The 13,638-nt window shown below is 41.4% G+C and overlaps 1 protein-coding gene across 1 annotated transcript in view; it reads left to right on the forward strand.

Moving 5' to 3' along the window:
- nt5dc1 (5'-nucleotidase domain containing 1) overlaps positions 1-13,638 on the forward strand; it is a 36,662-nt gene that overhangs the window by 10,880 nt on the left and 12,144 nt on the right. The window contains exon 8 of the mRNA XM_053886972.1: positions 12,732-12,906. Coding sequence (XP_053742947.1) covers positions 12,732-12,906 — 175 coding nt within the window. The remainder of the gene's footprint in view (positions 1-12,731; positions 12,907-13,638) is intronic.

Genomic DNA, 13,638 nt, shown 5'->3' on the forward strand with positions numbered 1-13,638 from the left:
TTTTAAATCAAATATGTTTTTCCTTTTCAGTTTTGTAGATACACTGTTCTTCTGTGATGTGCTCAGAAAAATCTGAGACTGAGAATTTGCATGAGCCTCACAAACGTGAAGTGAATCCCAGCACCTTGCTGAGACCAGGTGTGTTAGGCAGTAATTTGTTTGTGCGACGACACTATATGATTTTCATGAACATTTTTTTTGTCCATAAAATGTGGTTTCAAAACTGTTCAACAAATTATTTCACCCATACTTCCAACTTGAACTTTTGATGCTGGGGAGTAGTCATGATGCAGGTAGCCATTAAACAAAATGTATTCAATTAAAAAATATTACACTTAACTGATCTGAGGCAAAATTTGCTAAAACTGTTTTCTTTTATTAAATCCCATAAAGTCACGATGACTTGGATGTATTGTATGTAGGAGGTCAACTATTTAGTTGAAGAAACTCTCAGCTGTTGTAGGCCAAACAAACAGTGGCAGTGTTCCAGTCAGTTCCCTCAGTCAAACACCAGGCACGTTATCATTATGTGTTACCTTGGGCTGTATTTTTGCTCTACTTATATTTGTGAGTACAGGTGAAATGATCGTAATATGGATCCAAATCAGGCAGTCAGCACATTAAGTCTGTGGTTGAATGGCATCTCCTGCCTGGTGCAGGCAACATAGTAGAGAGCGTTGACTGAACTAAATTCAGAAACACTAAACAGAAAAATAGACCGCATTATCACTGAACTTTTCATTTTATTCCGTTTATACTTGAACCCAGATGCTCTAGTGCAGTGATTCTTAACCATAGGGCAGAGGCCCATGGTTGGGCCATGAGCCCCCCCTAGAGGGCCGATAGAAGTTTTTTTGTTTTACACCTCTGGGCTGTGACGGCCACGGGACGCTCAGTTTTAATACACTTGCCACATGTGGTGGCAGTGGTGTGTCACTGAATTGACTTGACAGCTGCTAATTTGTGGCCTATGAAGAAGTTCTTAAAAAGAAAAAAATGATGAGAAAGTGATGGTGCCCCCAACAGTAAAAACTGTTCACCTGTTGGAGCAGGTTTTAAAATTTATTTTATGGCAATACTTACATCTACACTTATCTTCTTTAGAGTTTATTTATGAAAAAGAGAATATTTTTTTATATTTAGATGTTGTTCCATTGTATTTATTTTATTTATTTTATATAGTTTTTCCAATTGTCTCAACAGTTTGCATCAAGGGTATTTTTTTCTTCATTTTTTTCTTCAGTAAATTTTTTGAACATGACTTGCGCCTGGTTCTGCTGCTGGTTGGACTTTTCGATGACAAATGTCTTTGCCCTGAACACATAGTTTCATGTCATTTAACAAGGTTTTGGTTTGTTTACACGTGTGGTTATTGAGCACAAATGAAATGAGTAATGCTGAAATCAGAAATCAGTCATCACAGGAATGAATCAGTTCTATTGCTTGAATGGGCCCTGGACTCATTTGTTCTGGAAAAGGTCAAAAAGGTTAAGAACCACTGCTCTAGTGAACCACCAATCGGATGCTCTAATTCTGGATCTCTTCAGTTAAACACGTTGGTCATTCATCCAGATCGCGTGTACTCGGGCTGCAACTGACAACTAAGTTGACTATCTTGATGCCAAGTCAACTAGTCAGCATATGAGCTGTACCGTTTGACTTATCTAATTGTAGCATTAAATATTTCACTCCTATTTGCGAACAATATAGTTGTCCAGAATCAAGGCAAGAAAATGTTTCTTGCCAAAATCAGCATGTGCATGATTTTACCAACTATGTATTATGGAGTCAAAATTGTAGTTAACCACAAAGTCAGTAAAGGTTTGGATTACCAGTAAATAGGGTGCCAGCGTTTTTGCCTGTAAGGTGTTGCTTACTGGAACATTCTTTTCTTGCTGAACTGTCATATTGCCTCCTTATTGGCACAGGACATGGGGAGGCCTTCTGTGTCTCCAGCTCTATAGGCTTCATGATGAGCCCCCTGCCGATTGTGCAGCTCTCTTGTAAGCTATGACTTCTGGTTGGAACACACAGTACCAGTTTTGCGGTGATTGAAAAATTCAAAATCAAAATTTGGATGCTCATTAGGGAAATGCGATAACTTATCGTACACGATATCCCGACAAACACAATCTCCACAATGACAATTCTGCATCTCATGATAAATTCGATAAACACATGACACACTCGCTGCATTGGACTTGCACACATGAACATGACAAGACTGTGACGGCGCACCGCGCTCTCCAGCTCCGCGGCGTTTGACGGCCGACACTAGCGTGTGACAGCTGTGGAGAGTGTGGTGGACTTTGGTTCACGATCGTAGTTTTAAACATTTAAACTTAAACCTTTGATCATGACACTGGTCGACTCTGAGTCTCTGGATCCCTGTTTATTGTATTAGATGGAGTGGTCCTCATAGGTTCTCTGATGCGGTCGTCTGCCATTTTTCACATCAACACATGCATGTCTCCTGCTGCACTGGTGCCTCTGCGAAACAACGTGGTGAAAATAGTTGGATATTGGACGGACCTCCACTCCGGTATTGGCGGTGCCGTCCTCTTCCGTGTCCTTAATTAGGGTTCATAGGGTTCAGACACTCTCACAGGCAGCGCCAATGCTATGACCCGGCATCAGTTAGGGACCATCAACAAATTCTAATGGGTCAAAGTATTAGTGAAATCTTCAATAAGGCAACAAAAAACAACTATTTTAGAGAATTGTGAAAATGTGTTTCATCACAAGAGAAAGGACTGACAGTTTGTATCATGATTTTGTGAATAGAATATGACTAAATGATCATTTCTACGAGAGACATGAAACATTGAATTTCTCATCTCTACACTTTAACTATTATATTTAGACATGAACAATTATGATATGATAATGGAGACAAACTCCAGTAAAAATTTTCATCATGAAACAGTTTCAAGAGAGAGTGTAGAGTGTACAACACATGGAATAGAATGAAAATTTATTGTGATAATTATTGTTATCGCCAAAATTACTACTTTTATCGTGATTTTTTTGTCCATATCGCCCAATCCTAATGCTCATGCTGGCCAATGTTGTTGCAAGTCACTGCCTGCTTGCCACACCGCAGCCCTAGTGGCTAGCACTCTCACCTTGCAGCAAGAAGGCTGAGGGTTTGACTCCCAGGTCAGACAGATGGCCTTTCTGTGCTCATAGGTTTTGTCTGGTTTTCTCACACAGTCCAAAAACATGCTCATTTGCCGTTCAGGTTAATTGAGCTTTCTAAATTACCCATAGGCGTGAATGTGTGAGCAAATGGTTGTCTATATGTGTTGCCCTTTGATGACCTGGTGACGTGTCCAGGGTGTCTCCCGCCCATCACCCGTTGACGCTGAGATCAGCACGTCCACGACCCTCCTCTGGAGTACAAAACGGAATAGCTACCCACCACTCCTTGCAGTTTTGAAAATTGAAGCGAGGTTCATTTGGACTCTGTGTCACCCTCAGTTTTTATTCACTCTCCTTCCTCTGGCATCTAACGGAATTCCCACAGCTCTGGTTGGTGATGCCATCGAGGAAGCAGGGATAATTAGAGGTTGACATGTGGAAGGGAAAGCTGAAGCTAAAGATAGTGTTTGAGCTGGGAAGTGGGGGTGGCTCATAGTCCCCAATTTGATTAACCATATATGCCACTAAGAGGCACTCGGAGCTTTATGTATGTTGTGAAACACTGAAGCTGGACCTCCTCGCTCAAATTACACTGAACCAAAATTGTAGCTGAAAACATCCTGAACCCTCACTGGCCACTAACGCCTTAAATACTTCCTTGCAAACTTTTCTCCCAAAGGAACCTGGTTGTGTATTTGTTTTTCCTTCAATCATTGTACCTCACATACTTATTAAGTGTCCACATATGAACATAAAAGTGTTTGTATTGACAAGGTGGTATCAAGTTGAAGTTGACAAAATGGCGTGTTGTGCTCTGTTCCGGTTCCAACATCAAGCATTGCCTTCTGCAGTGGGAATTACCTTAGGGGTTTGCAATATGTGCAGTGTATGTGAGTCAGTTGGAACTCAAAGTACTGACCCGTCACACAGCACTCTGAGACACAATAATGGAGAAACTGTCCTTTCTCAGGCTCTGTCCACACACAGTATCTGTCGGATAGACCATTCATTGACACGGATCCGGCATGCCAGTCACCGTATCCAAAATCAGGGGCCAGAGTGGAGAAATTGAACAGACCACCTGTGTTTCTGCATGGACAGCAGATCCGCATCTTCTTGAAAATGATTCACTTTTAGAATTGATAGAATTTAAATGTGTTCAGATTCCTCCCATTGCTGGTGTCAATGGAGCACGTAGCAGGTATCCATAGATCTGCTACAAAGTTCCTTGCACCTTCCTTGTAGGGGCTGAACAATATATTGTTGTGGCATCTATGTGGCAATATGAAAAGATATCAATACAGCACAAAAACAGCAATATCAAATACGAAATCACGACACTGGATGATTGCAATGCAACATGGTGGAAGTGAATGCTGTGGCGAAAGAATGGTGGAAAAAATGGGGAAATGCAAGTTTCAAAGTAAGTAGATGGAAAACAGACAATTCAGAAGCTGGTTAAAGCCCATTGACGACAAACCCTGTGAAGCGTGCTCCTGTAACAGGAAGCTAAAGGTTCTTTCTGTAGCAGGAAGCAGGTGCTTCCCAGCAAGCACTCCCGGTTCACGTACTTCCGCATAGATAAGGCGTTCGGCTGCTGCACTCAGGTGAGTGCACTAGCAGATAATATTTCCTTGTTGGTGGGCCTAATGGACTGGATTGTACGATAAACATCCGTTGTCTGTAGAGGAAATTGGCGCTATGGTTGCTTTACATTGAGGGATTTTTGTGGTGTCTCGACGCGGCGGTCACTTCTCTGTTTGAGAAAGGAGCAGTGATGAGAATATAGCACAGAGACAGCGAGATGGGATTTTATTCTCTGTACTTCCTAGTGCCCAAGGAGCCTGGAGGGTTGAGTCACCCTTTCTGGATGTTAACAGTAAAACAATTACTGGAATGTGTCCATCCAGGGGATTGGATGGTGGGGTGGAATGCTGGACCAGGACAATGTTGGGGTCTATGGTCGGCTCATCGCATCATAAACATGCTCGAATTGATGCCGGTGTAATGAGTGCTTCATCATGTCGCTCCTTGTTTGTGTGGAAATCCTGTGAAGATCAGGTTGGACAATTCAACCATGTTGTTGTCTCAACAGACAAGGTGTTGTGAGGTGCATTCTGACGTGGGCAGACTGTCATCTACTGTCTGTGAAAGCACGTCATGCCCCAGCTTCCTGAACGGGGGGGGGATGTCAAGGGGGAGAGTCATGGTGGCTCCTCAGATAGTAAGTTCAGTGTGGAACTGGTTGGCCGGTTCACTGGTTGCAGATCTGTTTGCTACAAAAGTAAATGCAAAGTGTCCCCTCTACTTCTTGTTTAGAGTGTCGGACCGCACCCCCACTGGGGATTGGTCAAGTGTAGCACAACCTGACTGGCCAAAGGAGCTACTTTATGCGTTTCCCCCGTTTCGCTTGATGGTGCCGTTGTTGCAGCGGATAAGGGACCAGGAGCTGTCAGTGATTGTAGTGGAACCGGAAAGTCCAGGCGCCAGATGGTTTCTGGACTTGATCGGACTGTTAATGGGAAATCCCTGGACACTTCAGAACGTGTTGTGGGCTCTGACGCAAGCGGGGAAAGTGATCGAGTATCGTCCTGTCCTGGGACATCCACTCAAGGTTTGGTTGTTGATGGGATGAGGTTGAGCAACCTGGGGTTGTCCGATTCTGTGGTCACTACAATCGTGCACTATTGACTAATAAAGCCTATGCATTCAAATGGTGGGACCCTACCTGGGTGGAGAGTTAAGCGAATCAATTGTCAGGCACAAGGCTGAGCCTTGCGGTGGATTAACCAAGTGCTTCACATGTATTCATAGAACTGAATGACTATATTCAGGTAACTACTATTTGTCCCTAATCTGATCACTGAGCGTCGCTCATATGCCTGCTACTTCATGGACAGGTTAGATCCTCTAGAAACTGACATGACAGAAATTCATTACCACTACTGGGCATGTAGGTCAAGGACCTAAATGCAGACAAGACAGCGGACTGTGCAGCAGCAGTTCTGAGAAAAACTGAAGTTAAAGGAAATAAATTCAATTTGTAGTCTTCTTTTTTATTTGTCAACGTCATCACCACGTGTCTACTGATCTTGGCATGCGATACTGAGATGTGAAATTTTGTCCAAATCATTGCATCTCTTGATTTGCAGTTCAAAGTCACTTGTAATAACACATCAACCTTTTTAAGTCTTTCTGTGTTGGATTTGTTTTGCTGCTATGCCTATGCTTGTGCTTATGCACAAGCTTTATGTGTGCATGGCCTTACTGTCTTCTGAGTCTGTTGTTAAAACATATGGTGCCCACTAGAGGCCTGACATATGTTCTACATCATTTTACAATGTTTTCAGTGGATTCATGTGGACACCAGAAACTGCTCAGGTTTTATGGAGCTGGATATAGTCGAAGTGGGAATGGTTTTGTTGGCGTCATTTTTTTAGCCAGTGCATTGAAATGTGGAATTTTTGTGGCAATTCTCAGGAGAGATCTGAGTGTCTCCTAAAATGGATATGTGATTAACTTTGAATGAATATTTATTTCAATCCCACATCAAACATACATACAGCAGAGAGAACACTACTTTTAATTTCTGCCCCTTTATTTTCTTTTCCCAGGCAGATTTAGCTGTCTCTAATCTGATTGCACCATGTCTGCCTAGGATTATTGATGTCCATTTAGGTTTCCAGAGTCCTATCAGTAATCTGATGTGTTGATTGATGGATACATTAATAGCACAGATTGAACTCACACTTCTATTACCATTTTTTTTTCACTTCAGAAGGTAACTCTGTACCCAGGCCTACTTTGCTGTACTCGTACTTGTCAAATACTCGCTCATGACAGGACCCCCAGGGTTTTTTGAGACTATGGTAGTACTCCCATGCTCCTTTCTCTAATTGTTAAAGTCCCATCAGTATTTATAAATCTTTATAGACTATTACTGCTGAAGTCTTGCACATGACTGAAATTGTCGCCACCACTGCCATCATTCAACCGCCACTCAACAAGTCACAAACCTGCCAGTATTACACTACAAGCTGAGATCAGTACTTGAGTGAACCATTGAAGTAACATGAATCCGGTTAATATCCATAATAATACACCATGTATAGACTTGAGGCTCATTTTACTGTGAAGGAGCAACATGGTTCTTGATGACAGCAGCGATTTAGCTCGCTGTAAGGCTGGGGATACCAGAGAACTTTAAGCCATGTTCAAATGATTGACTGACATTTGTAAGATCAAACTTCTGAAGGCGTGGCGGCTCGTATTTTGTCACGGCGGAGTGCCATGTTCATTTGCATGTAGCAGAAACCTGTTGATTCCGGAATGATGTTTTATTTTGTTTATTTTGTATGACAGCACATGCATAGATTGCCCTGACTAAACTTTAGCATGCCATGTTTGTTCAAGGAATGCATGTTAAGAGAAAAAAAAAGTTATTTTACATGTAACAAGTACACATATTGGTACTCGGTATCAGCAAGTACACACATGTCTGTGCTTTTACTCGGTCTGCAAAGAGTGGTATCGGGACATCCCTATCTTTGTCTCCTCTTTGAGCTCCCTCACTCTGCCCAAACATAAGCAGTCCTCTCAACAATGATAAGTTCTGCTGATTCAATTCTCCTCCAGGAACTCAACTAACCAAATAATTAAACTTGCTGCAATGAAGTTTACACATTTTACAACTGAATTCTCAACATAATTAAGCCGTAGTACAGACTTGGACCCGTCAAAATGCCTTAGGTTTCATTGCAGCAAGTGCTCTCCACTGGGAGGTGCTTTGTCAAACTTTGCTGAACTTGGGTGTTTATTCTCAGACTGATGATCCTGCAGACTCAGGTAATTTTGTTTTCCATGTGTCTGTATAATTTATTTAATTGTGATTTAAATACAGTGGTGCTTTCACACAAAACACTAAAAGGATCAGCCCAAAAACTAGAACTGTGTTTTCAGCTAAAACAGGGGTGGTTCAATATAAAGGGGTGACATTATGTTGTGCCATTTTTGAACTCAAAATTAACCAGATTGTCAATAATGAATTTGAACTTGTATGATGGACAGAGGTTTTCCTTCTCACCCTGAGTAGATTAATTATTCTCAAACAAAAGTAACTAATTGATCGCCTCAAAAGAAAATTAGCTTATCAAGAAATGTTTACGGACATGAGACCAGGTAAAAAGTAAAAGAGCAGTGGTCCTAGGTTGATTTCTCTTTTCTTTATTTTCCCCTCATGGTTTAAGGCTTTATCTTGATGTTTCCTTCATTGTCTGGGAAAGTGACTCAACACAATTTGAATAAATGATGTCAAGATCACAGCGGTTTTCACAGTCTCAGTTAACCCCTCCTTTTAATTGTTTTAAGCTCATAAGAACAGACGTAAGATTGAATAATTGGTGCCACCCATGCTAGATCAGCAAAAATCATTTATCATTATAACAAACAAGAAGGAACTGAGTGCAGATCTTCTATGCAATCTTATTCTCACGTGAATCTGTCTCCGTAACCGTCATCTCGATGTCCTCATACATTTTGTATGCCATATGATGGTTCTGACTTACTCATACAGTGGACCACACTTCCTTTAAAGGACCTTAAAGGACCCTAGATCAGCTAAACCAAACTAAAACTGGAATTATAGTATAGGGGGACTAAATAAGTGCCAACAAATGAACACCAGAACAAAGTGATCAGTTGATTAATATCAGGTCTATCACTCTGTCTGACTTATTAGCTGTATTTTTGGTGACCGTTTTGAAGTTAGTCCACTTTTTGGCTGGATGGAAGAGACACTTCACCTTCGCGAGGATCGCACACACCCATTCCCGGTATATACCTCTTCAAGGGATGGATGAACTGGTCGCTGATGTACGGAGCGCTGGAAGTGACATGCATGCATGTTTATTTTCTTTTCTTTGGATGTAGCATGCATGATTTTTTTTTTGCCCAAGATAACAGTTTTAATTTTTTATTTTTTTTTATCTCGTGATAATTTTTATCTCAAGATACAATCGTAAATGTCAGTGCATGTGTAACTGCCTCTCTGGCAAAGCATTTTGTATACGTCCTCCTGGAACCACAATGTCTCCCATGGCTTCGTGACTCTTTGTCGGCGTTGACAGTCACTGTCTGCAAGTCTGTTGCCTTTTAACGCTCTGCTCAAGTGCCTTCTACTCAAAATAATACCATATGTAGCTATGCTACACGTATTACGTGTCTCTGGAAGCGACATGCATGACTTTTTTCTTTTTATCCCGAGATAAAATTTATCTCGAGATACAAATTATCTTGGGAGAAAAAAATTAAAGTCATGTATGCCACGTGGTTTTATTTTGAGTAGAAGGCTCTTGAACAGAGTGTTAAAAGCGCACAGACTTTGTCGTCGTCTGACTTGCAGACAGTGAATGACAACGTTGACGAACAGTTACGAAGCCATGGGAGACGTAGTGGTTACAGGAAGTAATTGTTTCTTGAGATAAAATTCATCTCGAGATACTAATTATCACAAGATAACAGTTTTCTCGAACTAACTGTTATCTCGGGCTAAAAAAAATAGTCATGCATATCACATCCAAAAAAAAAAAAACACATGCATGTCGCTTCCAGGGCTCCGTACTGATGTTGAGTAGAAACAAGGACTTTTCCTCCTCTTGTGTTGAGAGAGAGAGAGAGAGAGAGAGAGATCTGTGGTTGAGCGAACTCATCCTGTGCAATGCGCTTCATCTGGAGGGATTCCAGCTTCACTGCGCAGACCAGGTTGCAGAGCATGGTTTCAGAGGGAGCTGAAGAAAGCTGAAAGCACTCAGACAAACACACAGGCCACGTAACGTATCTCTTGTAACCTTGGCTGAGTTCATGTCTCTCTTTGTGGTGATCAATTGTTCCGAGATATTAGTTTCATGGTGGTCTGTCCACCTTGTGTTGGACAGTATGTTTAAAGATGTCTGCACCTCATCGTTTGTCAAAGACTTGTTTAGAGCCTTACCATGATAAACAAGAGAGTTGTTTAGTCACTTTAAAAGTTGCGTGAGAGTCGCGTTTACTTGTAGCTCACAAACACGCCACGCTCTCTTGGCCTATCAGCTTACAATGATGTCACAGTCCTCCCCAGCCTGCGATCTAGTAGCAGGATTGAGGAGGTTCTGAAAGTTGGTACCATTGTCACCCCTCTGCCCAGAAAGCCATGGGAAGAATTGAAGTGTTTCCATGAACAACCTGGTTCTCCCCAGGTAGAACCAGTACAGAGCAATGAGCCTTGTTACACTGCGCACTTCTGCTATTGCACTGCCCAAACACAGACTAGATTTGTCTTAAGACACATCACATTACGAGGGCTTCTCCGAACAATATCTCCAGAGTGATTGATGTTATAAAAAAGTCAAAAAATACTGTTGAAAACAAGTGCTTGCTAATGATATCTGGTCCTTTCACAGGTCCTTGAAAAAGGGACAAAACGTCTGCACTCTTTGCAAACAGAACAATTCTACTGCTATAAAATCTAAACTAACCTGTAATCATGATCAGAAAAGGGTGAAAGCAACTTCAAAAAGGGAAGCCTGGCGCTATAATTGGCAGACTTGGCTACTGTGGTAATCATAGATGTTGCAGCTTTAACAGGTTGTTCACAGCTAAACACTATTTTTTAACTGTATTTATACACACTTGAATGCGTCACTGACATTAGCAGATGGTTTTTGGTTTTAACCTTTGGCGTCCACAGTAGCAAATCAACTTTAGAATGTAAACGTGTGAGCCTAAAGATAGCTGAGGAAAAAAGCACTGGTTTGGTGTAATGAAAGATTGGCATATGTGTCACGTTTTTCCCTGAGAAGTCTCATATAACTGACGTCAGTCGTCCACAAATGGGGAAAAAGAGATCTAGTCGTTCCTCTCTGCATATACTTAGTATTGTACTTACTGCTTTTTATGCTGTTTCACTAAATGTCCTCTTCTTCTTAACCTTTCTGCATTTCTGTAAGTAACTTCCGCCACCTGAACCTATCTCGATGATCCTCTCTGCTCACTTCTATCCTTTTTCGTCCTTTGCGTCCACAAACCTGCAACATTCTCTGTCACATTGTCTATTGTCACACCTCTCCACCTCCTTCACTCTACTTTACACTCTTCAATGCTCTTCACACCTCGTCACCTCCCGAACATGTTTTCAGAACAACAATGTTAACTTTTTGCAGTATGTGCTGGATTCATTTATTTATCATCAGACACGCTTGTTGTGAGGTCAAATTTCATCATGAATTATTTTTCCCAACTTCCCAAACCTTTTTTATGGGTAAAAATGTAATTTGAAATCTTAAAATGAAAAGTGCAATTGTATGTGACAAAAAACTACAAAGTGATGATCAAACATCTCTTTGTCACTTCAACTCATTCACTTTTTCCTGCAACTGTCTTTCACAATGTCACACTATATTATTAATTAAACCCGTGGACAGATTCTTTCCCGTTTGATGCGGTCTCCTTCTGACCTAACGTTTTATTTATATCATGATTTGGGCATGGATTGTTTTTGTTTGTCATTATCTCTGCCCGCACATACTGTAATTGAGGGTCAGAGTGTTTGTGAACCACTCCCATGCTTTAGTCCTCATTTGCACAGCAACTGTTGATTTGTGTATCCTGTCTGCTGTGCTTTGATGTGTGATAGATGGAGCCGCTGCCGATTACGGTTCACTCTCTCTCTCTAGATGGGAGCCCTCAAGACACAATTGCGTAGCCAACCACCGGCCCATGGAGCCTCTGGTTCACTCAGACACACGTTTAAAGTCAGAGCCAGTTATAGTGCTCTGTCACTTGCTTGAACGCACGCACACACACACACACACTGTCTAAATCTTCTATAATGTCATTGATTATGAAAATAAACTTGAAAATACATTATCTCATTTCATATAAACAATGTTGGATACAGATGTTTTGCTTGCTAATCTATTTGGAACTGGGTCCACACTGTCAGGATGATAATATTGTTGAACTGCACTTTTCTGTCAATCCAAAACCCGCTGTTCTGTGCACACCACCCCCATCTGAGAAGTATGTGATATACCCTCGAACCAAGAGGTAAATTCTGCCAATAAATCCTGTCTGCTCATCATCTCATGATGCGCCTGCACGTCCACCTTGAAGAAAAAAACAAATCCTTGAGGTAGCCGAGCCAAAGTCCTGACCTGAATCCTATTGAGATACTGTGACACGACCTGAAAAAGGGAATCCGAAAAGTCTCCACTGTGGCTGAATTACAAACACTGTACATTTATCATATTGTGTTATTAGGTTTAAGGGCGAATCACTTTTTCAAATTGGGCCATTTGAGTTTCGCTAAATAATAAAATCCTCCACTTAACAATGCATTTAGCATTATCTACTAATTAAATGTGCTGCAAAATGAGTATGTATATGCTCTTCTCATATTTATTAATCTATTCACTTTTTTGTTATTAGATTAATTTCTGTCTTTTATTTTTAATTTTTTAACTCAACAAGGCCACCAGTTACCATCATTGACATATTTTCCTATCTTGAGTTAAAATATATTCCCAATGCTATGAGTTTCTAATGTATGTGTGCAGATGATTCAGGGACCTACTTTCCCAGCGTGAAGAGGGACCCAGGGCGGTACCTGCAGCCCTGCTCTGATTCTGTGAAGACCTGGCTACAGAGCATGAAAAGCGCTGGAAAGATTCTGCTCCTTATTACCAGCTCCCACAGTGACTACTGCAGACTCATCTGTGAACACATTTTGGGGTAAGTACTCTGTCCAAGGCTGATGCCAGAAAGTGGGTATAATGATTTCAAAGCTGGATTCTTAACTGTTAACCTCTTGAAACTGGATTCTCAACCAACATCTCTGTCAGAAATGTGAATTTCTGTCAACATTTCCATTACTACATTACATTGCTTCTGGTACATTACAGTGCGTCGTCTTGTCGCACATGTTCTCAAAACTTGATACCGCATCCATAATGCCCTTAACTGCTCCACAGTTCCAGGCACAGTTCCACATACCCATAACAGAAGGATGTAGGGGTGTTGACATGTTTTCAGGCAGGCCATACTGATCATGAATCATTTTTTAGAAGTGGAGATGATTAACTCAACTACTTCAATAAAAGTATGCTTAGGTGAGTTCATTTATACCTATGTATTCTGTCTTGCTTCTACTGAATTTATCCAGCGCACTAGTTTCTTCTCCTACTCATCTTTACTCCCTGTCTTTCACTGTACTGGCACATCTCTGCTGTTCCACAATCGCTGCATCTGCAGCTCACACCAATTTTATCTTCACTGCACCTCCTACTTATGCTAATCCGCTACAAGCCAGGTCTCACAGATCCTTCAGTCATTGCTAGTTGTTAGTTGCTAGTTGTCCCAAAGTCTTATATTCATGGAATGACAGAGCTCCTCAACTCTGGAACAGCCTGGACAGAGATTCGAACTGCGACAGGTACCTCCACCTTGGAAGCTCTTAAAAACCAA

Source organism: Synchiropus splendidus, chromosome 15 (genome assembly GCF_027744825.2).
Source record: "Synchiropus splendidus isolate RoL2022-P1 chromosome 15, RoL_Sspl_1.0, whole genome shotgun sequence".
Lineage (NCBI taxonomy): Eukaryota > Metazoa > Chordata > Actinopteri > Syngnathiformes > Callionymidae > Synchiropus > Synchiropus splendidus.